At 42.0% G+C, this 27,720-nt stretch overlaps 2 protein-coding genes across 4 annotated transcripts in view; both read right to left on the reverse strand.

The window, feature by feature from the left end:
• edc3 (enhancer of mRNA decapping 3 homolog (S. cerevisiae)) overlaps positions 1-13,507 on the reverse strand; it is a 33,621-nt gene extending 20,114 nt beyond the window's left edge. Inside the window, exons 1-4 of one of the 3 annotated variants that reach the window (XM_088641496.1) lie at positions 13,350-13,507; positions 11,662-11,831; positions 8,847-8,995; positions 2,033-2,374 (exon numbers count right to left, since the gene is read on the reverse strand). In XM_088641496.1, coding sequence (XP_088497622.1) covers positions 2,033-2,374; positions 8,847-8,995; positions 11,662-11,825 — 655 coding nt within the window. In that variant the 5' untranslated portion in view covers positions 11,826-11,831; positions 13,350-13,507. Of the gene's footprint in view, positions 1-2,032; positions 2,375-8,732; positions 8,996-11,661; positions 11,832-12,106; positions 12,496-13,349 lie in introns of those variants that run through there. The other 2 variants (XM_088641494.1, XM_088641495.1) reach the window with 2 other exon arrangements.
• A 1,352-nt stretch (positions 13,508-14,859) lies between these two features.
• On the reverse strand, positions 14,860-22,664 carry cyp1a (cytochrome P450, family 1, subfamily A). Its single transcript, XM_088641503.1, has 7 exons — positions 22,509-22,664; positions 19,319-20,187; positions 18,999-19,125; positions 18,496-18,585; positions 18,214-18,337; positions 17,603-17,689; positions 14,860-17,027 (listed from the first exon to the last, which is right to left on the reverse strand). The coding sequence occupies exons 2-7, from the start codon at positions 20,156-20,158 to the stop codon at positions 16,733-16,735; spliced, it is 1,563 nt and encodes a 520-aa protein (XP_088497629.1). The 5' UTR covers positions 20,159-20,187; positions 22,509-22,664; the 3' UTR covers positions 14,860-16,732.
• Between the last annotated feature and the right edge of the window lie 5,056 nt (positions 22,665-27,720).

Raw genomic sequence — 27,720 nt, forward strand, 5'->3', positions numbered from 1 at the left:
AACACAGCACCAGCCTCTTTCATCAGGGGGTGTTGGTTTGGCTGTCCTGTAGAATATTGCCAAAGGATCCAATTACACCACACAAGGAAGGGATGTCTTGTTACCATGTTACACCAGCTCAAGTAAAGTGGTAAAAATATGAAAAACAATACTTCCACCCCCCTTCATAGTTTATGTTACCACAATGCAAAGACAGCTCGGGTAAATGAATGACTCAATAGCTCCATTCATAATGATTCCAAGCACTGCCTCCCAAGGCGGCTTTCTAGTTTCTCTTGATGGTCAAAAACTTTGAGTTCTCACCGCCCCAGTAATAATAATCATTAATAATTGCTTACACTTATATAGCGCTTTTCCGGACACTCCACTCAAAGCGCTTTACAGGTAATGGGGACTCCCCTCCACCACCACCAGTGTGCAGCCCCACCTGGATGATGCGATGGCAGCCACAGTCGTATCAGAACGCTCCCCACTCATCAGCTATCAGTGGGGAGGAGATCAGAGTGATGAACCCAGATCATAGATGGGGATTATTAGGAGGCCATGATTGGTAAGGGCCAATGCAAGTATGCATAAAACAAGTCTAAATACTGAAATACCTAAAAGTTGTCAAGAAACAAGCTTGTTTCTGCAATCTCTCTTTTTATCACTAATATATTTTAATACCCTTTTACAAAGCCTACAACATTTACAAAAAAATACATAACTGTCCAAAAATTAAAGTGACAACATTCTACGAGCCACATAAGGAATAGACAACACCACAATGTGTTCTTCTGTACAACACGTTTGATATAATGATGGCAAAACATACCACTGCTGCTGCTGCTGCTTTTCCTCCTTCTGTTTACAAATCTTATACAGAGGGAAAAGATGTGCTTTTAACCAAACACATCAATGCACTTTTCAGTCAGTTCATAAAACCCTATGGAGCATTTTTCACCATATACAGTATCACTCTGATCGCAAGGATGTCACACACACAGATACTAATCACCCCCCACTGCTTCAATTGGAAAACTAACCCAGATCATTTGGCCAAAAGTTGGTTACACTGGCATGAGACCTAACATAGGACTGTTTGGTCAAAATGCTCTCTGAAACATTTTTGTACCACTAATGTCAGTATGCAGTAACTTGTGGATATGACAGAGTGATCATCATAAAAGCCATTCTTTACCTTGCCTCCCAAACTTTCTGTCTATAGTGTGAGCTCTGAAGGAATGGAAAATGTTGCCCCCCTACCTACAGTGCCCTCCAGAATTATTGGCAACCCTGGTAAAGATGAGCAAAAAAGGCTATGAAAAAATGTCTTTGTTGTTTATCAGCTTGATCTTACACTGAAAATATGAGAGAAATCTAACCTTTCAGTGACGAAAACTATTCAAAAGAAAAAAATAAACTTTTCTCAAAAACACAGGCATGGCATGCGTTCACAAACCTGTGTGGTGAAGACTCAGGTTTATGTTTTTTTTAAATAGGGCAGGGGCACCCAAACTCACACCTGATTGTCATCCCATTGATTGACACTCCTGACTAATCCACATACGTTTTCCCAACAGACATTTAACGTTCCATCATTTTGATCAATAAATGAATGAAAAAGTATGAAGCCTGACTAGAAGAGTGTGAATATGAGTGTGACATGAAGGAGTCCAACACGCAGTCCAACTGTCCCCCATCAACGTGAACTTGGCCATGTAGAACAGATAGAGTTACACAACTCCCCTGTGCAAGAGGCATAGAGACGTATACAAACCTATCCATGTTGTTATACTTCCAAGTGCATCACGGAGCAGGGGAATATGCATATAACAGAGGCTTGAGAATACACAGAGAGATGTAGTGTTTGGCTAAAACGTTTAACTCGTTCGGATTCTTGGCAATTTAAAAGTCCTAGAGCACAACAGCAGAAAGATCGAGCTGAACGAATGGAAATAACTATATACATGCACATAAAACCAAAGGAAATAGGATTACTGCATGCCGAAACTGCATTCTGGCTGAGGCGAGAGGGGACAAAAGCTCTTACCAGTGCAGTACTCTTTGCCGCCATGCTGAGGCACGGTGATCTGCCGGTAGACGATAGGCTCTGCCTCCAGGATGTTCTCGTCGTGCCGGTAGCGCGAGGGTGTGCGCTCATTGGGGGTGCCACGAGAACGTGCCCCATTGCGGCGCTCGGAGGTCTCGATCTGGGAGAAGACAGCAGCCTTGTCAAAGAGCGCCAGGTTGCCCTCGAAGTCAAAGTCCGTGTCCAGGCTGTCCTCCATGCCATCCCCGAAACACTCGTCATCCTTGTTTTTCAGCGGACCGCCATTCTTCATCCCATTCTTCTTCGGCGTGGCCTGACTCTGCCCCCGGCTGCTTGACGACCCTGAGACACAGACAAGATGATGAGATGCACCTGTACTGAAAGTAACAAAAATAAAACAACTGGCCAAATAAAGACATTAAACAAGAGAAGCTCTTTCCAACAAAAAAACACGCTACAATACAGAAGAACAGGAAAATGTTTGCCCATGATTGCATCTCGAGCCCATAAACCTCATATCATTGTAAAGGAAATATTATAGTAGGAACAAAGGACAAAGGACTCCATTGTAGTAAAGGCACAAAACATTCAATGGGTATCTGCAACCATTTATTTTGATGGCCTTTTATCATATAAATCATATACATAGTCAGTATTATATTTAAGATTAACTACTTACCCAAACAAAACTAGAGAAACACTAATGTATTACTACTTTACAGTATTGTATTACAACTGCACCTTATTACACTGAATGCCTGGGGTCTGCTGATACAGTAATATAGCCAAACAGCTTCAGAAATGGCAAAAAATATGGCTTGAAAAACCACTTGTGACAATCACAAAAGCACCAGCATTATATAAAACATAGTATAATGCTGGCTTGGAAAGTAAGACAGTGAGAGATTTGTCACGTTAGTTTGTAAACTAAACACTCTGACCTGCTTTTTAAGTACCTTTGAAATGGGGAGCTGCATTTCCTGTTAGATTGGTCTTAACAGCATTGAAGCAAGCGACAGAGTTAACACTCCTGATTGTACGTGCTCTTCTGTCGGGGCACTGATTCAGCTGGTCTTGGACAGCCTGACATCTTCAGCGCCGTCTTTGGTCTTTGCCACATAACATTACTTGACTGTGGTGGGAACTGATTGGTTAATTACAAAAGCAAAAATATTAGGAAACAACCTATTGTTGTAAACAACTCATCTCGGGCACTGTTAATATGAAGATGGAGAAAACGGTAGCCGATCGATTTTCCTCTGTTCTTTTATTAGCGTGAATAACGTAGACATGACAGACCTTTTAAATAAAGCCTGATGGAGTAGAGCAGCTCCCTGCCATCAAAGAGCAAAAAGAAAACAAACTGAGAACAAGAAAACTGGAAAAACCTGGTGTTCGACTCCCAGGTGCAGCGCTCTCACGCTAGGGCTGGAAGAGCGAGACGTGCTCACACGCGAGACCCGAGTGCCATCGCAGCGATCCCTCTCTCACGCTACGGACAGCGCCGCACGAACATCCTGTCCACACCGCCTGCCGTGGCACGTGCCCCACGCCGATGGCCTGGCACAGCCCCCGGCCCGCCTCTGCCAGGTCCTCGTCGTGCGCGAGGAGAAGAAGGGAACTTGAAATCGCACAACCCCACCCCCACCCCCCGCAAACAGCCTCAGAATTCACCTGCTGCTACGAGCGGACTCTCCTCGTGAAGGAACAGAGATCAATACTCTCTCTGCGCCGCCTCACAGGAACATGCCTCCGCCACAGCACACGCACCAGGAACACATGGGGAAACAGACTAACTTTGCGATCGCTATCTTAGTATAAAAACATCCTACAAATCCAAGTGTTTGTATCATTCGGTCAATCCAATATTTTAAATTATTCAGTTAGAAAAAAAACTGGCCATGACGCCAAATGACTTTACAACTACCATCCTATTTCTAATTTGTCTTTTCTAGCAGGTATCCTGGAATGGGCAGTAGCAGCTCAATTCCAGACTCATCTTGCATTTAATGAGCTTCTCTAACCTCCTCAATCTGGGTTTAGACAGCAACTGAAACAGCTCCTCTCAGGGTAACAATCAGCTGATGGCCTCTGGCTCTATGTTCTTCTTATGGCTTTAGGTGCCATATTTGATACCATGAATCACAACATCATATTGGAGCACATGTAAAATGCAGGTTACTTCCCTTCATTATTCTGCTCCTTCTGGTCATTTGGAATCAATAAACCCTGATAGAATCAACTTGTAAACACTGAATACTTTAATTCTGATGTTGTTCAAGAATATCTTTTCTGGGACCTCTTTATGTTGTCTCTTCGTCACATCAGTCACCATCGTGGCCTTGGGTATCACTGCTAAGCTGAAGACAGATTTAGGTTGTTAGGTTTAGTCATATGCAACATTTGCCGTTTCTGCACTATGGAGGTGCCCATGTAGCATTAAGATATGTATATAGCACAACATCCTTATGCTTAACTGTGACAAGCCTACACTCGTAAAATTGGTTTTGCAAAGTTGGTGACCTCCATGTTTTTGCAGATAGTGCTAAAGCCAAACCTGTGATGGAAATTAGAAACCTTAGTAATACTTTTGACTGTTTTATTATCTGAAGTGCATTTAAGGAATGTCTTCCACCTGTGTATCACTGCAAAGGTTTTAACTGAGCTTTATATGATGCTGAAATACAGATACTGTGCATGCCTCCATTTCATCAAGATTAAAGTACTGTAGGCTTACGAGCTGGCATATTCTCTAATGCTTCAGTACATCTTGAATCCCGTTCTCTGTAAACGGCACTGGCACTCAGGGAAATTTTGTGTGGACTTTAAGGCTTTCCTGCTCACATATAGGAATGTCAACTGCCCAAGATCACTGCATGAGTATATTCCAGTTCTTGATCTGAGCTGGGCTGAGTCAGGACTACCCAGTCGAACACCAGGCTCCACACAACGGGTGGCAGCACCTTCTAATGTGCAGTGAAAGTGAAACTCACTTGCCAAAGCAATTGAAGACTCTTAGCCAGCCTCTTCATTAAACGATTTACAGGCTCTGTATAATATTTATATTTAGCTTGATGGCCACTATTAAAGGTTATACACATGAATCTCTTCCTTAATATGGCAAGCTAATCTAATGAAGGCTTTGACAGTATTTATGCTATGGAAGTATTTTCTAGAGGCTTTTTACTTCTGTATTGCATCATAATGGAAGAAAATAAACCTCTCAGAAATCAAAATGCAAACACTAAAATAGCAATTCTGACAATAAGGTGTGTTGCTATACTTCAAATTCAAATAGAAAAGAAAAGGATATTTGCAGAACAATGTCAGGTAAGAGATAAGCACGTTTTTCCTAGAAGAAATCAAGTTCCTGAACTTTATCACTGCTGACCAACAGAGGGAGCTCTGAACAGCATTATCACTCCAGTGTAATACACCCTGGGTGAGCACATCTGGAATGCACCAAAAAGAGGAAAACATGAAGACAATACTAGCTTGAAATTGGACTGTTGTGTGAAAACTTTGGAAGAGGCTCTGGAATCATGTCTGACTGGACACTTGTCTGAACATGTGTTCACATTATCAGAACTGAAAGCAAAGCACAGACCTAAGAAACAGCTGGCAAGTGCTGAACATGTTGCACACTGTCAGAACTAGGAAAAGGGAATAGTATACTTTGCAACATGGAGCTGACTAGCCGCAGTCACTGTAGTAAAACATCCCACAGATCTTCAGCTGCCTGGCTGCTAAGGGTTGTAGTCATTATTAAAAATAATAGTGACAGCAACCCTTAGTAACCAGACAACTGAAGACTATCTCCATCCCCTTATTAGGGTCTTTTAAAATATTATCAGGGTCACTTATTAGGATAACTGATCCCTAATCAAGAAACTTACTCATTCCTTGTAAGGATCAATCAGAAGCCTATCCTGGACACACACACAAGAACACAACAACAGCCGAGAGAACCTCATTACAGGCGTAAAGAGAAACCCCTGCAGCACTCTGAAAAACGCTGGTTGTTACTGGGTTAAAGAAAATACATCATGATTGAACACTGGCGCCAGTTTGTAGCATTAGCAAGCAAAGGAAACCAAAATGATGAACTGCTGTGTGGAAAGCCAAAGCAAAGTAGAAAGGTGTAAGAATGACTTGCAAAAAGGAGAAGCAGCTTTCTGAGCAGAAGAGATCAGAATGGATCACCATCCCCATCACAGGAAAGCTTCAGGCTTTATCACAAAGGAAAGTGGTTATTTTGTTTTTATTTCAACACCAATACAAACCCAGATGAGATTATTTCTCCACTGCTGCATTCCACTCAATGTCAAAATTGTACTGCTTTCCCCATAGAGCTCAGTCCAAACAATCAGCTCAGCGACCCTCAGTCCCTTGGCCCATCACAGCTTCCTGGTGTAAAGTATTCGATTGCGTGTGAATTGGCCATCCATGCCCGTGCACTGGAGCTGTTAAACCAAAGGCAGCCCAACAACTTGTCATCTGGCACACGGCCCACGAGCTGAAAAAAGCCAAAATGTAAACAGTGCTTCCAGGATTTATTTCCTTGTAATTAGAGTACTGGGACAACGTGACTTCCTGTGGGGGTTTCCTCTGTGGGCCGGCTGCCAGTGGCGTGCTAGAGGGAGTGGGGGCTGAGAGGGGCCGGGGGCACGTAGGCCCTGCTTGCATAACCTCCCCCTCCTCACCGGCAGATCAGTGCGGGGCAGGGGTGAGGCATTGTTTATTGATTTTTGTCACACAAGTATTGTGGAAAGGAGCTCAGGCCTGTTCTTTAGCACGCTATGGGAATTGGATAAATCAAACCTTCTAATCCAAGCCATTCCTGGGGTCGGCAAAGAAATGCAATTACGATAACGCCAGCGAAAAAGAACATATGGTCAGAGCACCCAGCATGACCTCAGAGCCTGCCATGGTCATCCCAGTCAGGACAGCCCAGACAGCACACAAACCAAGGAAGAGTCAGGGCCTCAGCTGTATTCATTCCTTCACTACTGCAGCCTTGTTAAAAACCCTGCTTTTGTAACAGGCAATACAGGAGAGATCTGCCTTTTTATTAACACTGTGGCATCTTTGAGGAGTGACACCAGGTTTTCCACATGCATCAGATACCATGGGAAATTTGTAATTAAAAATAGTGAAACAGTTTCTTCTTGCCTTATTCTCAAAGAGCAGTGTTACTGGAGCAGTATAAAGCATGTATGCACAAATAATCATGACAAACACCAGTACTTAAGATTTTTCTAAGTAGACCATAACATCTGTGTGTCAGTGGAACAGTGGTTAGAACTGTTGCCTTCAAGCAATTGACCAGGGTTCAGCTCCCAGCCAGTACTGGGCTATAGTGCGTCACGCTTGATTTCTTTAGAGGTGCAGGGCTTGGCACGCTGGTAGCAAAACTAAAACTACTTATATAAACAGACTTAAGCATGTATTTTCCACACATTTACAATACCTAAGGCATCTCTGTAGTGCTTTTATGATCTTTCACCATTTGTCTATGAGCTATTTTGGCAACTTTAGCCCCTTGAGGATTATTAAAGTGTATGGTGTCATACTGTATCTTCTAAACAATTAGGGAAGCAGTGAAAAAGCAAACATTAAGCTGTAGACTGCAGCAAAATACTGTAAATCTAGAAATGTAATGATTTAACTGAATAAAACACTAGTAAGGTTCTCAGTTAGAATATTGTTCACAAAATTTGATCACTACATTAAAAAGATACTTCTGCCCTGGAATCAGTCCAAACAAAATCATATTCATTCTGGGGCTACAGAGAATGTCCTATATAACAACAGAATTAAGGAACGTTTTAATCCTAAACAAAGATTATAAGGGAAAAAATACAAATTTTTAAAATCCTCAAAATCATTGACGAAATCAACCCAGCAGACATCTTCAGAGTGAACTACTAAAGACAGATCAGAAGACACAAACGGAAATTATGTGGAAGTGTATTTAACAGAACAGGGGGCACTTCTTTACTCTTTACTTACAAAGGTTGAGAGAGCCTGGAACTAGCTGCCCAGCAATTCTGCAGAAGCAGATAACCTGGCTTCTTTCAAGAGACAGAAGCTCAGATCCTTGAATTATTAGCCGATTGTGAAATAAGCAACAAAATGGCTTCCACTTGTTTGTAACCTGATGTTCTTACCAGATGTTTTAAATAGTGTGCATGAACACCATGCATTCTTCAGATAAAAAAAAATAGATTTAATCAATTTGGTACCAGAAGTCTGTCTGTTACACCAAGGTTATAGAACAAATCCATTTAACACAGAGCTGACATCTGCATTGAATAGGAAGGTTTTCATTTTCGGCAAGATACGCAGATCAATTAATTGCTAAATGTTGCAAGACAACACATCCTCACTCAGCTTATATAGAAACAGCTTCCATGCGAGATGAGAATGTGACAGTTATGCAATCACCTTCCTACTTGCAAGACCTGAGAGATTTATCATGTGGGATGAGCTGGGATGACGTGGCACCTAGGGCTCAGAGACTATTGATCAGACACATGCACATGCCTCTCCAAGACAAATGGGACAGAATGGGACAGAAGAGAGCATCTACAGCCTGGTGCACAGACATGTTCTGTCAAACTATTCAGGCGTCACAGAGAGAAGCACTCCGCTCTCGCTGGGTCCCTGCCATGTCACCCTCCAGAGGAGCCGTACTTACAAGAGTTGTGCCGCCGGCGAAAGCCTTTGGCCTGGCTGGCATCGAGGTGGCGCTCCCCGTAGCTTTTTGAACACTGCTGAGGCGAGTTGAACCCCTCCTGTGTTCTCAGCTCACCTTTGCGAGGCACAGCCATCGGTGCACTGCTGGGCACCCCTGCTGCCCTGGCACTCCGGCCACTGTGGCCTGAGGAACTAGAGTCTGGCTGGCCCCCTGCGTTGCTGCCAGGGATCTCCAGGATCTTCAGCTCCTTGATGTCCATAGCACTGAAAGGAAGCCGAGAACACCCATCAGGCAACTGCACTGGGCGTGCCACCGTGGCACTCACTCATGAACACATTATTTTATTGAGGCCAGAAATTAAGTGTTCTGCAGAAAAGCCCAGCATTTATGCCACATTTTAGCATAATTCTACACAGAGTATCTCAAGCTTCAGAAACTCCATTTGAGGAACATAGCTTAATTACTGCAGCTGAAATCTCACTAGGCTAATTGTTTAATTTATTGGAAATAAAAATCCCATAACAGCTGGATTGTAAAACAGAATAAAGTGATAGTATGATATGGGTTTTGATGTCATATGCAGTAGCATCACCCAGAACGATCATTTAGGGAGACGCTGGTGTCAATGTTCAAAATCAACTTTGAACTCTTTATTGATATAGATTAAAATTAAGAAATATTACATAAAATTACATCTGCTGCAATTCAAAGGCTTATTTTCAGACCAGGTCTAGACTGAGAATGAAGCTCTAGAACACAGACCACATTGAATCTGTAAGAAACAAAAGGTAAGAAGTGATTCCAACCATCCACCCACTTCCTGACAGCTTCTTCCAATTCAGGGTCATTGGAGAGCCAGAGCCAATCCCAGCAAGCAACGGGCACGGTGGGAATACCCCAGACAGTACACCCGTCCATCACAGGGCGTACACTGACACACTCACACCCGGGACAATTTTCCCAGAAGCCAATTATCCTACCTGTATGTTTCTGCACTGTGGAAGGAAACCCACATGAGCATAAAAAGAACATAAAAAAAACAACAAAAAAAAAAACATTCAGACAGCACTCCAGGTCTGGAATTGAACCCAGGGCACTGGCACAACTAGGCGGTGTGGTGGCTCTGTGGATGAGGATTTGTGTCTGTGGCTGGAAGGTTGCCGGTAGCCCGCAGCCGGCAGAGGAATCCTACTCCGTTGGGCCCCTGAGCAAGGCCCTTAACCCCAACTGCTCCAGGGGTGCTGTACAATGGCTGACCCTGTTCTCTGACCCCCAGCTTCTCTCCTTGTCCGTGTGTCTCATGCAGAGCAAGCTGGGGTCTGTGAAAAGAAATTCCTAATGCAAGAAATTGTATATGGCCAATAAAGTGATCTCTCTCTCTCTCTCTTAAAGGCAGCAATGCAAACCACTGCACCACTGTGCTGTCCAGTAATTATAACCACTATAATTATAGTTCAATAACTGCCACAGCTAAAGGTCCCCTTTCATGGACTTTGTGGAGCAATTTCTCACTTTTCTGTCTAAATTCCTGTGTATCAATCCGGGGTACACCACCTCAAAGCATAAAGAACTTTGGGATCCTTTGGGATGAAAATAAAAAGTGCATCACTTATAAAGACCCTCAAGACAAGACAGCTCAAAGTCATGCCACCTGCAGAAGTTCTCAGATGACTCTGCAATTGTGGGATGTATCAAGGGTGGGCAGGAGGAAGAGTACAGAGGACTGGTCAGCAGCTTTGTGGAGTGGTGTGGGGAGAACCACCTGCAACTGAATGTAGCAAAGACTAAGGAGTTGGTGATAGACTTCAGGAGGAAGAGGGTCCAACCTACTCCTGTCTACATCCATGGGAGTGGTCTAAGAAGGGTCAGAGCCTACTTTACTTCTTGAGGAGGCTCAGGTCCTTCAATGTGTGTAGTAAAATGCTACATCTGTTCTATCAGTCGGTGGTGGCGAGCGTCATTTTCTACATGGTGGTATGCTGGGGCTCTGGGATTAGAGCAGTGGATTCTAAAAGGCTGAACAAGCTCATCAGGAGAGCAAGCTCTGTCATTGGGTCTGGCCTGGACCCCCTGGAGGTAGTGACTGAGAGGAGAATGGTGTCCAAACTAGAGGCCATCATGGACAACGTCTCCCATCCCCTCCATGACATGCTTGTAGAAATGAAGAGCACGTTCAGCAATAGACTGATCCATCCACGGTGCGACAGGGAGTGCTACAGGAGGTCATTCTTGCCTTCTGCCATAAGACTGTACAACGCATCCACCTTGCGTCTGGGCAGAGGCTACATTGACAGTGACCTGTTTCTGGACTGAACAGTAAACTGATACATCTGTTCTTTTTCTTTTCCCGTTTAAAACCGTTTTTGTGCAATATATGCCAGGGACCTGAGCAATACATTTATATTTATAGTCATATTGTGCAATACGACTTTTTTGTGTACTGTTCTGTGTGTGTTCTGGACTGTGAGTAACTCTTCTTAGTGCGCTTCTCACTGTACTGATTGTATTGTATTATTATTATTGTATCATTCGTTACACTGTGTCTGTGTTGTCTGTGTTAAGCTGCTGTTGCACTGCAATTTCCCTCACGGGATCAATAAAGTATCTATCTAAAATACAGATAATTCAGATTAAAATTATCCCGCTTTTTCAAACAGAAATAATCCAAAATTCATATTTAGGTTCAGAAAATAATCCAATGTTGTTAAAAAATGTCAATGAAATGAATGTAAGAATTTAACAAAATAAGGAAATTCGTCAAGGATTTTTGGAAACATTGTTTGCTCTTAAGTTTACATAATGGCAGAAGATCATAATGGAAACGTACAAGTGAGAAAGAGACTAACACTGAAGTTAAATATTGTGTAAGCTCCTTTTGATTGAAACCTGAGTGAAAAGTAGTCTGAGACAATGCCTCCTGGAACCTCACCTAAAAGTGACTTCAGGCACCGGGCACTTGATCCCATTGTGAAAGGGCTGTCTGAGGGAGATGGTCTGGCTGGCCTGGTCCACAGCAGACACCTCTCCCTGGTACATCCCCAGCGTCTCCCCACAGTTAATGGACACCAGGCTCCCCAGCCAGTCCGCCGCCATCCTGGCCTGCAACACAACAAGTGGCTTTTCATCCAACTGTCGGAGCTTCTGTGCATCGTGCACTACAGAACTGAACCCAAAACAGTATTCCTGTTAAACAAATGGTCTTAAAGATGGGAACTTAATTTGTCACAGTATTTACAATACAGAATATATATAGTTGCCTATCATATCGTAGGCAACCTGAAAGTTTCATAAGTGTCTTGTCAGCAGAGTTGCTCTATCAAGCACGTTCCCCTGGATCTCTAATTTTCTTGGTGCAGCATCTTATTTTCTCTTACCTGTGGGAGGTTAATGAAGCAGCCTGATGACAGAATACTGAGAGCAGGTAACAAATGCAATGCAAAGTTTCACTCAGAGTTCCCTGGGTGTTATAAAGGTCCAAACACACATTCCGCCCCCAGAACATTTTTTTGGATTTAATCATATTACACTGTATACCATGCTTAAACTTCACTCTGAATTCTCCCTGCACTTCATACACCTCACAATTTAAATAAAATCAAAATCACCAACAATTACTTCAAACAACACAGAGGCAGGTGCCTGGGGTTGCGGCTAAGGCTCTGGACTCCAGACCAGTCTTGGTTTCTCAGGTGAAGCTCTGCCTTCGCACCTGCAACCCTTCCACGTCCCTCGCACTGCCCCAGTAAATCCCCTGCTGTATAAACAGGTTTCTGCATGGTCAATGTAAATCAGAATGATCTCTATTGAATTTAACAGGTGAAAAATTAAAAAAAAAAACTGTGAAGTGCTAAACAAAACAATCATTACTTTTGTTTTGCAACTAAATGCACCAAACATTATTTTCTTTATCTAAAGGGAAAAAATGCAAAATCTTATCCACTGCATTCGAGTTTTATGTTGGTGGTGAAGAGATTGCATCCAGAACTGGGTTGATTCTTGACTGCTTACCCACGTTCGAAAGAATCCTCTAAACTCCCTTGCAAAGGGTTACAGCAATAACAGCCTCCGAGTGTACAAGACAACAGAAGATTGCTGTATCCACTATTGTACTGCAAGACCATATAACCATCAGTTTACCACATGCACCCCTGAGTCCAACAAACCATCATATTCTTATACTGCATATTAGGACTACAAAAGTTTACAACACAGTTGTATTGATGTACATTAGCATTACGTAACGTACTGCTTCAGCATCACGCAAGTGTTTTGTCTGGAGATATTTAAACCTTTTATTTTAAAAAAACTAAACTTTCTTATACTACTATGAAGAGGAGTTGCCGAGAGAAGGGCCTTCACATCAGCGAGCAGGACTAAAACACGGACCTGGTAAATAAACCAAGGAACAGACGGGACTGTTCCTGACTAAACTGCGTTGTATTTGTCAATAGTTGAAAACTGAATGTAGTCAACCAGGGCTCACTACAGCATTAAAACTTTACGTTGTGTGCTACTACTACACAGCTCGTGAGTCCTATGGCAGCGTCTTTCCATTTTAACCACAAAAGACCATAACTCTAACCCATGTTCTAAAATAAAAAAAAACAGACGAAATACCTGCTTTTTGTTCCTCTCAAAAACAACTGACTACAAATCTGCGTTTAACTGAAATATAAATTCTATTCTGTATGTTTCCAGACCCCGAAGGCTCCGCTTTAATAAGCACCACAGTTCTTCTCCCGCTGCGGGTCACTTCCCGAAGGCCTCTCTGCGACTGTGTACGTCACTTCCTGCGAGTCCTGTCCTTTCCAGTCATTGGCTGAAAGAGACAGGCTGCTCGCGTGGGGATGAATTCTGTAATTTCGGTAGTAACTATTCCTGTATCTGTTCTTTGCGTCTGCAAACAGACTGTGTTCTCAGGGATGTGAGCCGTCTGTAGCTAGATGCTACTGAAAGCTAGCCACCTGACTTCATGGGCCCTCCAGATAAACATTTCCCATGTTTTTGACAACTAAAATAGGCATACGAACAAAGATAATATTTGTTGATCAAAGGGATCAAATATAGATGAGAAAAAATGTGGTATATACTCTTATAAAATGTATGCAGTATGAGTTTAAGAAGATACTTTATAGAATGCATAGGCTACATGGAATAAGAAATTTGGTTCAAGTGTCGTGCGGGAAACAAGTCGAAAAAACTTACACACTTTTAAACTGTGATATTATGCATTTATTCTGTTTTACGGTTAGTGAACTATTTTCTCTACTGTAGCAGAATAAAATAAAAATGATCAACAAATCTCGCATCAAATGAGAAAGACTGACGTTTCTTTTTCTCGTATTGAAATAATTATTTGGTTAGAAACAGTTTTTGAAATGTTGGTGCGTCTTTACGTGTTGGAGGACAGAAACCCGTGATGATCTGTCACATTGAAGGCTGAGAATATGGAACAGGATATGAAATGAAACCACACGGAAGGACAGAGAGAAGACACACAGCCCAACACAACTTCATGTCAAATTATCCGTAAATGGTTAGTGTTCTGCTGAAAGATTCAGAATACAAAACACGTTCCCCTTTGTTTTAAAGTTTGAAAAATCTAATTTAATTGGCGTGAAATACAAATGTTATAAGACACGATTTCTAGGTTTACACAGTGATATGATTCAGGTATTCAAATGGATGGTGCCGAGAAAGAAATATTTAAAGCTAGGGAAATATGGCTGAAATGGAGTAATAAAGAAATTAAGAAAAAAAGACAGCTCACACTACGCATTACATTAAGGAACCTGAGGTTAAAAAAAAAATGAATGATGAACTTAATGCACAAATCAAACAGTGACACTGACAGGAATATTGCATCAGAAGAATGTAAATATTTGTACATGCTATAAAAAGAACTGTAAACATTGGAGTATATAGTTGAGATCATATGGGTCTGATATTGGAAGATGCAATATAGTTAATATGTGCTAAATTAAATATTTAAATGTGAAAATGTTGACTGTCACATTTGAGACTGAAAATGCGAGTCAAAATGTATTTAACTAACCTATTTAGCATCAGTGCTACACAATATAATTATTGTATGTCTATAAAAATAAGAAATATAAAAAAGACCAGGTTCATGTTCAAAAGGTTTATTATTTCCATCCATCCAATTTATTATCTCACAGAGATTAAATGTTTAAAAAAAAACAGGAACTCCTCTTATACATGCTGAAAGCTTGATACATGAATGAGAGAAAATAGCTTGATATAAGCAAGCACAAACCAAAATCTTTTAAAAAGAAATTACCATAACTTGCATATATTTTGTTCTACAAGATCAGTGTAACTGCAACAGCTTGGAAAAAGGTCCTTCATGATTGCGTAATACAATTCACAGATACACCTGTTAACAATACAAATGGCTAGAATATGTTTTTAGACAGAAAAAAATAAAAGCTATTTTTAAGTCAATAAGGTACAGTATAATTCATAGTCCCTCATCCCACAATTTGTTACCTGTACAAAAAGCTGATATTTTGTTCAGGACCTGTAAAAGCCCTTAAATAAGTAAGTATTGTTTGGTTAAGTACGCTATCACATTCTGGGATAAATGCCCCTCCTGGCAGACAAAGCATCAATATGTTACTCCACATATAACATGGCAAAAAAGATGAGACCGCAAACCTGGGATGGCTAGTGTGGCACTTGTGGTCAATATTGAATCTTTCACAAATAACTCTACATTCTACATATAAAAGTTTAAAAAAAAAAGATTTGTTCGAAAGGCGCCTAAGACACAAAGTATATTTCCTATACAGTGTCCATTGTTTCTGGGGCTTAACTTTGAGTTGTATACAATTACAGACAACCGAATAACAAAGCTCTTCCACATCACCAGAACAGGTTACAAACCGGTGCAAAGGCAAAAAGCAAATCACGTGCCATAAATCTGTGTTGTTTGGATACAAGTAGCAAAACTTATTCAACTAAAGAATACAATGAAAATCCATTTGCAACTTTGATTTCAGACCTAAATTCAGATTAAAAACTGAAAATATCCCCTTACCTATCATAACAAGAGGAATAAGACAACAACATTGAAACTGGTGCAAAGCCGTTTTAGAAATGCGCACAAACTGGATGCTTTTGATCTGAGGCAGCACAGAACTCTTTTGATGAGTTATTTCTGATAAAGGAGCAAAAACCAAATAAGAGATTTACAGCAAGTCCTACAAAGCTAAAAATCCATAGTTTCAACATTTAAATATCAGAGTAATAATCACAGATGGGTTCCATTTTATACACTTTTGAAGGCAGACATCTGTTTTTAATTCTATTTTTCCCCATCAGTTCTACCTGATGGAACCACTCATATACAGAATGAGGTAAGTCACTACAAACTGATCAGCCATCTCTGATGTCAGCTTTCACACATTCTTACAGACCTCCTGTTGTACTGAAACTATAAAGTTATTTTTCTTTTGAGAACTGGTTTGGAAGTTCAGATTCAAGTCAACTGGAGCTTCAGTTAGAATTAATTCTCACACGGTTGCTTGCAATTACATTTTGGCTTTTCTTTTGAAAAGCAGCCCTTTACAATTTAAGAAATCTGTTGTGGACTTTGTACTGGCTTCTTCTGGCATTCTAGTCTCAAGTCGAAGACACATAGCTCCTGTTTGAAAGCCAGACCGCTGCTCTCAGTCCTGTGAAGTCGGCAAACATCTTCTTAAAAAACTGCATCACATTGGGTTTTTAGGTAAACCGAGATCCATTAGGCTGACAGGTTTAATTTGGAGAGGCATGCTTAAGAGGAAGGGTAGAAGATACACATTACAAAATAGACTATATCTGCCCATTCCTCTTTCCTGACACCTATGTCACGGAGCAGCAAGAGAAGGCTGTGTCAGCAGCTCAACGCTATCAACCTCCAGGAACAGCTAGACACGGAACAGCCATCGCTCCCAGCGCGGCGAGGTGCACTGCGGGCTCCACGGCCGCCAAGGAGCTCACTCCGCGCGCACTCTCAGGCTGGCACGCAGGTGGCAGCGCTTGTGCTTCATGGTGAGGCCGTACTCGGGCGTCATGTCCAGCTCGTGGTCGGGGAGGCTGTGGAATGTGAGCTTCTGCAGGAGGATGGCCAGGAAGAGGAAGACCTCGGAGCGCCCGATGGACTCCCCAATGCAGCGCCGCTTGCCCATCCCGAACACCATCACCTTCTCCGCCTCTGTCTTGTTCACAGTCATGCCCTCAGCGTCCAGGAAGCGCTCTGGGCTGAAGGAGGAGGGGTCCTTCCACGCGATCCTAATGGAAGAAAAAACGGGCTCAACTTGAAACAGGGCAGCCAACTTACTTTTCTGAACGGATTTAAAGGGTGATGCGCTACCAGCTTTTCATAGCATTTCACTTCTGTGCTACTTTTGTCCTGTATGTTCTGTGTCCTGAAGACCAGGCTTGAAATTGTAGACTACTAAAGAAGTAATTTTTATGCCTACATTAACACACTTGACCTGGACCTTTAAATAATCGAAACTGCCTTCACAAAATTTCCTTAAAAATCATCTTGCACATTGTTCTTGTCGCAGCAGGTGAAATTGTACCTGGTTCTAAGTCCCAGAGTTTGAACAGTTTGGTTTTATTTAAAGCTGTGCTGAATGAATACCTGTATTAGACAACCTCTGCCAAAACCATAGAAATAACTGTTTTATGTCAATTATGGAAGTCCAACTAGAAGTGCTTGCAGATATTATTTAGCTGTTCAGTTCATTTAAAATAATGTTTATAATGCTGATTAAGATTACTTTTGTTCTACTTAAATATCTTAAAAATCCAATAGCAAAGGCCTTCAGGTATGGTCCACTGCAGAAAGCCACACTCACGGGTCATGGTTGATCTGCCACTGGTTAATAAAGACACAGGTATCCTTGGCGATGTAGAAGCCGTTGAGGACGGTGTCCTTAGTGGTGCTGGAAGGGAGAAGCAGGGCGTAAACTGAGGTCATGATCACTCACAACAGGGGAATAAAGCAGACTTCTTATACATATATTATATTCTTATTTGTCCAAAAGCAAAACACCTCTTAAAGTTCATTGTTTTAAGATTACTTGTGAAAATTGTGTTATTGGTCTGATTGGAGTGTTTGCCTATTTAATGCGATAGGTTTCAATAAGATATTTTTCAATGTTAAACAGATTAAGGGTGAAATGTATTTGCAGTTTTTAAAATATAATTTGCTACATTTATACAAAAGCACTTTGATTAAATCAACCACCTTTCCTGAACAATAATGCGTGCGAGTCGCTTTCGACCTCTCAGAGGCTGGATGGCCAGTTACAGATTGTTAACATCTTAGATATGTCAGCTGCTTTAGTAGTTTATATAATTAACAAGAGAAAGAGGTTTCTGGGACATTCTTCAGTTTAGGATGTGAATTCCCTCTCGCCCATCAAGGGGTGCCGGGATTGTGTCCCGGCCCCGGAGGGGTCCTCACCAGTGCGGGATGGTGAAGGGCAGGAAGGAGGAGTGCCGGAACATCTCCAGGATGAAGGCCTCCAGGTAGGGAAGGGTGGCCTTGTCCGACAGCCTGACTTCGCGCTCCCTGCCCACGTTCTCATCTGCAGGGGAGACCACAGAACCAGCTGAGCCAGGGCGTTCACCGCACAAGCTGAGGGGCAGCTGGGGTGTGCGGAGCCCCAGAGCAGCACAGTCACGTAGTCCAGAGGCGAGAGCAGAAGGAGGCAGAATTGGATTAAACAAAAAAGGCTCAACTTACCCAGCTCCTTCTGGATCTTTTCCTGAATTCCAGGATAGGCCACCAAGTACATGAGAGACCAGGAGAGTGCAGTGCTAATGGTGTCAAACCCTGGGGTCGAGGAGGAAGACAGAGCCTGATGAGCGCAACTGTACTGACAACCATTTACCATATTATCAGCCCTCGATTGGCTCAAGTAAGAATGAAAATGCTACAACTTATAATTCTGCACTATGTGTATGTTCTCTGAACTTTTAGAATAGTTTTAAGAACCAGGATTCCATTTAACCTTAAAGGACATGCCAAACACATTTTTCATGAGTCCAGGACATTAGACAATTTTGATGCTGCTTTCCAGAAGCATGTTAAATATCCTGTGCATGTGAGTTTACTATAATAATGAAAACCACTGAAAATGGTCAAGTAACCTAAAATTTATGCCATAAAGTATTTGTTTTATTATTTGCAGTCAGGTTTCCAAATTTGGCTACCAGCGTCTGAGAGGACCCAGCTGTCCGACTCACCTGCTCCAAAAAGATCATTGACGATGCCAACGATTTTCTCATCAGAAATGTCAATGTTGGAGTTTTCATCCAGTTTCTTCTCCTGGCAGTGGTCAATCAGAGAGTCCGTGATGTCACGGATGTTGTTCTAAAGCAGACAGGAAATAACGTTAATCCAGAGCGCAGCTCCTTTCTCATTTCTACCCACCCACCCTGAAGTTCATGCCGCCATTCCGCTACTTGGGCATGTCCAGCGCAGCACATCAAACACTTTCACAGCTGCTCCTCGGTGTGCGTTACTGTGCCGTAGGTCATCCCGGTGTCGCCGGCGGGCAGCTCACCTTGTCGAAGGAGTTGTAGTGCTCCGCGACGATCCTCTTCACGAAGACGTTGAAGCGGCGGTTGATGTCCAGGAAGGAGCGCATGGCCTGGCTGGGCAGGAAGCGCAGCAGCGGGATGAAGTCTGCTGGGTTGCCGCTCCCCACCACCCGCCCGAACTCGTCGCTCAGGTTGACCAGGCGCACCAGCTCCTCGTGGTCGTGGCTGTAGCGGCGGCCGAAGCACATGCCGCAGATGACGTTGGCCACCGACACCACGATGTGGCGGAAGGGGTCGAAGCTGCCGCAGTTCTCCATGACGACGCTGAGCCGCCGCACCAGGTAGTCGGCCTCCTTGCAGATGTGCTCCTCCAGGGCGCAGGAGTAGTCGGCGCTCGTGCCCTCGAGCGCAGAGAAGGAGCGCAGGGCGTTCAGGGCCAGCTTGCGACGGGTGCGCCACACACCCGCGTGGTCGGTGCTGAAGGCCAGGCTTTTGCCGTCGTTGATGAAGCGGAAGCTGTAGAGGTCGGGCCGCCCGGCGAAGTCGTCGCCCTGCTTGATGAGGGCCTGGCGCAGCGTCTCGTAGCTGCTCAGCACCACCACCGGCCGCATGCCGATCTGGATCTGCATGACATCGCCGTAGCGCTGGCTCATCCTGCTGAGGCTCAGGTGGGGGTTGGCTCCCAGCTCCAGCACGTTGCCGATGATGGGGAGGGGCTTGGGCCCCGGAGGGAGGCGCAGCCCGGCAGGGATGTCCTTGCGGAGGAGGCGCAGGAGAAGGTAGACGATGCAGAGCGTCACCATGGCGATCAGGCTCTCCGACACAGAGATAGGCCCCAGGAAGGGAAGACTGAGGAGTGCCATTCTGAGGAAAAAGAGCTTTTCTGAAGAATCTGTGGAGGAGAAGAAAACAAGCGCAGGAAGTTAAGGCTGCCTCAGTGAATGCAGCAATGGCTGAAGGAAGCGGTCTACCTCCTCTCTCTGAAAACTAAAGGGATTAACCAAGTCCTAAAGGTGTGAAATCTTGCAGATTTATTAGGCTCTTCAGTAAATTATTAAATAATACATGCAATTCTTATACAATGGCAAAAGCCACTGGCATCTCTGCATGAGGAAATAAGTGCTTTTGATTTATGCTAAACAGCGGAGTTTGACTCTTTATTGTGGTGCAATTCTGGATTCTTATTCCCTCACATGCACACACACATTTTTTCTGCCTGATGGGACTTACATCAATTATTTCTGGATGTTATGTCAGAGCTCAAAACCAGTGTAAACAAACTGTGCTGCAGTAGTTAATTATCTCACTTCAGAACTACGTGAAAGTCTGACTTACCTATGTCACTCTCCAGCCACATTCTTGTTTCAGCACGAATGGAGAACACCTTACAATTATTGCACTACAGTACATTTATGGGAGCTTGCCAGCTCTTGCTAAATAATCCCGCAGGTAAGATTTGTTAGAAATTAGGTAAATAATGCCGGTGCTTAAAAGAAAAGGATGAAAACCAACAGGAATTTCAGAAATACAAGAGACCGTCAGTCCTTAAACCGAAGTTCTCTCTGACGGTATTCCTTCAGTTTGCTTCAGGGGAGACTACAGTACATTGTGTTTTCTATTGTGAACTCAGGTGACCAGCTATGGCTTTTTTTTTTAAAAAACTGATCACTGACACTATAATCCAGGGACATTTCCATCTTGAAATCGTATCTTTTAAAACTGCTCTAGACCAACAGTTTTACACGTAGTTGTTAAGCAAATGCTTCATTCAGACAAGATCTGCAAGAGTATGACAGAAAGGCACCCTGGCTCCGAGCAGGACTCCTCCTTCAGCACGCTCCTACACCCTTTCATTATCTCTCAGACACCGCTGCTCAGGACCCGCGCTGCTGTCACTCATTCGCACCCGTCCGCCCTAGAACAGTCTGAGTGAAAGGGTGAACTTCACCGCCTCATTCTGCCTCAATAACAGTTCACTGCCTGTGGCACTAGCGGGGTACATTGAAACAGCTCGGATGCAGACCTAGGGAATCTATCATAGGAAACTTCTGCGGACTTCTAACACACAGCATTACAACGCCAGCGTGTTAGCCATCAGAGCTCCTGAACTGGAAGACCTGTCGCATTGTCTTAGGGGGAAAAGGGGTCGCGGAGTTATCTTGGTACACCAATTCAGACTTGCGGAGAAAACGCAGCAGTGAGCGTCTCTGTATATACAGTACACAGAGCTCTTTGCCATAGTAAAATCAGTGTCCGACCCAGATACTGCATATAGACGTACAGTTAACAAGTATACAGATAATAAAGGTTTTCCGATGGTTTGGACAAACGTCTGTGAATTGAGTTTATCTATACATATGTCTATCAATCACCACGCGTGCGAGTTAATGCCAGAACATTGTCTGCAACTGAAGGAGTTGTAAGTGAAACCGCCTTTTCGCTGCAAACATCAACAGACTCGCTATAACAAATACGTGTTTAATATGGGGTATTTTGTTTCTATAAAAAAACAATTATAATAAAGATTCGCACATTTACAGTTGGAACAATAAAGAATGCAAGTCCCAGGTAGTATTGATTTGTGAAATTATGGTCAAATTTGCTGTAAATTACACGCTCCTGGGCTTAATAACCCAACATATTCGCTAGCGAAACTGCACAACTTAAATTATTTTAAAGCTCTTTCATACTTGTATTATTATTAAATTAAATGAAGCGCGCCCATGTTAATGCATTCATTTATGTTGTGATCATTGTTATGTACTGTAATGTTTACCATTTACAGATATTCTTAATTGTGCTTTTACTTTTCTAAATATGTGAATGTGGTAATTTTAAGGTAAATTAATTGTCGAGTAAAATTCGGTCTATTTGTAAATGTGTGTAGACATTGCCCGGTTTTCTTTCAAACCCAAACTGCAAGCTGCTTGTAGTTTGAATATGATTTAAGGATAACCTCATCTCCATTCCTATTAGTGTGGCAAAAACGCTTCTTTTTTAACTAGGTATAAATTTCCTTATTTTCTGAGGTCTTTTGATTTTCAAAATAATTAAATTTATATGCATTTTCGTCTGCATGTAGCTAATAAACTGTACTGTATCTGTAGAGAAATAGCAAGGATTTCGGAGTTTCACTATTCCAGCGCACATGAATCAAGTTACAGTTACAGTTCTGGCTCCAGTTTAATAAGTGCAGAAGGAAAATGAAATTACCTGGGCAGGTTTAGTGGACTGTTGCACCGTGCTGTCCGAGGCTCTGAGGGCGCAGGGGCGGCTGCAGGAGAAGGTGTCTCTTTACTATCCTTTAATCAGACCTTTCTTTCCTTTTCCATCTGATATGAAGAGGGTAGGTGATCTTTTATAGCGCTCGGCCCGTGCGGATTGGCCCCCGTGCTGCTGACGTCAGCCAGCCGGCGCTCGAGGTCGTGGAACACCCGCGGCGCAGTTTTTAAGATTTGGAAAGATAGAAAAGTAAAAGATAGCAGAACTGTGAGCGAAGATGAAGGCGTTAGACATTCTTCTCTGCAATAGCCCATTTAAAGTTTACTACAACTTTAGTACATTGTATTATTTAGAAATACGCCGGTTTGTGTTAACTAGTACCACTCTGTAGAAGCCAACACAGCTTTGCACAGTTTGCAGCGCATTCATTGCTTCGAGAGAAATGTTGTGGCATTTTCAGCTAAATTCGTTTTTTTTATTAGTAATAGTTTAATATACACAGTTTAACGCGGCAATTTCCGTCCTGTTGTAAAAGAGATGTAAAATTAATATCTCAGAAGAAATTGATGCATATGGACATTTGTCAGAGTCTGATTCATAACCTGTAAGATTTTCATTCATCCATTATCAGAAACATTCTCCGTGCGGAAAGAGCAACTACACTCTTGACGTGTAGTCAGGACGAATAGTCAGTCTATTGCAATCTAAACATAGAGGGACAATTTAGAGACACCAGTTAATCTAGTCCCGATGTCTTTAGAAGGTGGGAGGGAACCGGGGTCCTAGACAAACCCCCCCCCCTGCTAGAGAAAGGAAACGAGTGGACTCCACACAGAAGGCGTTGAAGCCCAAAATATGACCAGGAGCTCTGAGGCAGTAGCGCTAACCTCCAAGCCCAAGTGTCTCCTATAGGATTTATATCGATCAGGTGTACAGTATGCCATCTGAGCAGTGTACTAAGTAGCTGCATTGAAAAAGCATAATCGAAAATCAAAAGAGCACATACGTTTACGTAAATCGTTTACGACTGACTCATGGTTAATTTTGCTCATTGTTACAGAAATGGAGTGCAATGATTGCAAAGTCACACAAACTAGACTCTGATTATGAGTGAAGAATATAGCATGTACTGTACAGTTAGTTAGTGTACCATCAAAGTGATTTATAATTTCACTTTCCCTTGGGCTCTATACTTAGAACGATAAAGACTTCGTCATTGCTTTAGCAATTGACTGAGCATTTGTGTATCATGATAACGTCTTTAAAAAAAGAAAGGTCGCATACTGTGCAAGAGAATGCTATAGTTTAACTTACCTAATTACTCCTCAATAATCACGAGACTACTCCACCCATTCACATTTGTGAATTCGTGGGGAAAAAAAATGGGGATCATGCTTAAACCCTTAAAATATCATACCTTCCGCCGACACAAAAATAATCCCATTCACCTCCCATTAAATTAAAACAAATCTGTTTAAAATGTGGCGTTTATGCAAAAATAAATCGACAGATTCAAAGAACAGGCTTGCCTAAAGTCTGGGCTCTGTTTTATCTATTAACCCCGAGACAGTTAACTGTGGGCGACAGGTGCTGGAAGATTTTGTCGTCTTGGGGAGGTGAGATTAATTATACACATTGTTTTAACTAGGTTTTCTAAATGAGACGGTTATTAATTCTATCTCCATTAACTTAAAAAATGAAATATTTAAGTTAGTATAATTAAATTTAAAGCATCGACATTTTCCAAATTTAAAACGTGTAGTTAAGATCAAATTTAAACACTGTTCGTTTTTCAAATCACTGTTAATTTACTCTGAACACTCACCAATTACCAATACAGATTGAAATTAAGCCCAAAGGGAGATGACTTTCAAGAAACATGCCAGTAATAAAATAAAAAGAGTAATAAAATGAAAATCTCTCATTAGTTTGTCCATTCATCAAGCGTTTGTATATATTTCGAGGTAAAATTAACAACAAGCAAAATTTTACACATTCTTAACTCTGGGTGATTTAATTCATAACCTAGACTCAAACATTGAAACATTTTAGTAACTATTGACAGAGGAAAAGATGACGATAATTTATTCCATGCAATACAAGAAATACAATATTTACAGAAAAAGTATGATCTGCACAATATTGTTGGAGTGTTATTATTACCATAATTCCCAGAAACGCTTACATAAAGCGAACTTCTATCGTCTTATTGAGATTTTATCATTAGAACAAGTGAGGTGAAGAAGAGATTTAGTAGGCTAATTACGTGACATTATCACTTAAAATGTTACTTTTTTCAGTTTGATTCACATTCCGACGTAAACACGGCTTCGGACGTTGAATTGATTTCTTATTTTAAAAAATCTTATGCCGTTTGTTATTACTCGAGAGCTATGTAGATCTTAAAATACCTTAATCACAAAATAAAGGTTAGAAAAATAAATTTAATTTGAAGAAACGTTTCTGATTGTAGCTTTCCTATTCTAAGGTGTAACGAACTAAGTGTAATTCACACAAGAGGGAGACAAAGCTAAAAGCTTAAACAAGAGTGCTTTCCGCTTCTATTGCTCTGTCCTTGGTAATACCCTTATATAGGCAGTCTGTGGAAAGATAATGATATATATATACACAGTATGATACTTATTTACGGCTCCCACAGACCTGCAGAAACCAATATTCACCGTCTTAGTCTCTAAATAGTTGATTCAGTACAGCTGTAGAGGGAACTTGATAACCACAGGAGTGTGGTTTACAACCCAACATTCATCAGGCGTAGTAAGTTCATTAAAAGAGCAGAGCTGAAGGTGCTGGGAGTCCATACATACCCTCAACTACATAGAAATCTGAGATCATGATTTAATCCTATTAGCTGAACAAAAGATGTTGTCAAGTATATTCATTAAATTAACATTCATTTAGAAAATATAAGGACAGGATTGATGACTTTACTGTGTTTTAACCTTACTCCCATACAACAGTTAACCCCGCTAAATGTCAAATACATCATAAAATAGCGCGCTCAAATAAATCAACTTTAAGCGCGGTCAAATATTATGGGATGAACTCACCAGGAGATCAGCTCCTATGGACAAATACTTTGAGAGATGATTCAGATTAAGTGTTCAAATATAGTGTTCAAATATATATATACAAACACTTCTGATGTTGTGTTGACTGAGAGGCCGAACGCCTAGACTATCAGGGTCTCTACCGAGCGGAAGGACTAGAAGTAAAAATATTTTCATGCAGAATAGCTTAGCTTTTTACCAAGCTGTCACAACAGACAAACAAACAAACACACAAAAGCAGCTGACATATCAGCAGAGTCGTCTCCTGCATATTTCTAAGACATTTAGACACTAACGCGGTCCAATATTTTATTCATTAATAATTCTTTTCTTTCATGTGCGGCCTCTGGTGACACGCCTTGCGCTCGTTATTAACATCACAGCCTGTCTACACCATCGCGTGCAAAGCGGTTCCGCGAGGCAGAATCAGCTCCGGAGTCTTTCTGATCGAGGCACTGGCTTTTGACAGGTTGATAAATTTGTGCTACTGTGTAAATAAGAGAAGCGCTATATTCCCAAACGTAGGCTGAAGGTATTTATAGTCTTTTGGAAATGATAAATGTCACAGGTTTAAAGCTTTCCATCCATCTATGTCCCTGTGTAGTTACTGTATGTCTCTCAAGTACTTCAGTCGTTCAACTATGAACAAGAATAAACGCTGCATTTAAAACAAAACAAAGATCACATAGCCAACTTTAGTTGAAAGGTAATACAACATTGTTCTGAAAATGAAGAAAAAACGCGCAACTGAGATAATATTGCCAGTGGCATGACATTTGCGTCTAATGCCAGTCGACTGAAGTTTTTAAGACAGTTTTCCTTCTGACAATTTAAATGTCCAGCTTCAGGAAAACGCGCCTTTTACAATGTGAACGTAACACAGGAAATAACCAGTGCCTTGACTTACAGCAGATTAATGCGGGCACAAATAAAAACATATATTTTCATATTTGTTACGGGAAAGTTTACTTAGAATATACATTTGCACGTTTTTTAAATATAAACTCACTAATGTGACGCCACTTATATCTGTATTTGTTCAAACGTTTTGAATAGTTGTGTATTCTTCATCTCCTTGGACTTCAGTGGCTTCCTCGCTTGCTTTCCCTAACGGCGATGTTACCCCTCAACTGCTGTTGCCAGTACCTGCGATGATGAATGCGTGGGAATGGATTTTTAATTCTCCGAACAAGTTGGGCAATAGCTGCGCTCTGGAGAAATATGCATTTTCAAACATCCCTTGCCAGATTATGCTCTCATTTCTCCTTCCCGGGACAAAGCCCTGAATGTTATCGCACGGAGGCACTTAGTTCTAAGAGAATTTGATAATACTGACAGCGAGCACCTGTTAGCTCGGGTTAAAGATTGCCCAAGTTGCGTGAGAGGGCTTTGGCCGGGTCCCGAGGTAAGGATGCTGGTGGAATTACATGTCGGCTTCAGGGGTGAAAGGCTAAACAAGTTCGCGGCACGGTTTTTACTTCCTTGCCGTGAGAGTAGTAAGGCTTGCGTGAGAAGGAAGACAGACACACAGGACGTGAAGCAGTGGCGGACGAAATGCACGGCAAAGCAAGATACTTATTTTTTTGTGTGTGTCTGACTAATTGAAATAGAGAGGCTAGAGCACAACAGTAAATCGCACGTACGAGTTCGCATGCAGTGTTCCTAAACGCTTTCGGTCCCAGTCTCAAAATGACAAATGAGAAAAAACACATTCTTTGGAAGTCTGAGCAGTCTTTGGAATGTCAGTAGCTACTCGTGTCTTGTTTGTGTCATATTAGATTAATTTTATTGGTTACATATTAACTGTTCTTTGATATTTTGCCAATATAGGGAATTCAATGCTGTTTAGCATTGAGATTTACAGGACTGAAACGTTAAACTTAAAATCAGTTGTTTAAACTTGTAGACTTATTCATATTAGTGACATTAATATTCAACGGCATACCCTCTGTGTACAAGAGCACCTGCTGTTCGATACTTTATTGCCATGACAACTAGACCGGGACCGGGAAGCTCCGCTCTACCACGAGCTACATCCCAACGCAATAGGCAAGAAGCAACCAGTGCTCCACTCTTTAGTTTTAAAGGAAAGTGTTTTCCTTTTAGTTTCCACTGGAATTGATTGGGTTCACTGT

The sequence above is a fragment of the Lepisosteus platostomus genome, chromosome 7 (genome assembly GCF_059453375.1).
Source record: "Lepisosteus platostomus isolate fLepPlt1 chromosome 7, fLepPlt1.hap1, whole genome shotgun sequence".
NCBI lineage: Eukaryota > Metazoa > Chordata > Actinopteri > Semionotiformes > Lepisosteidae > Lepisosteus > Lepisosteus platostomus.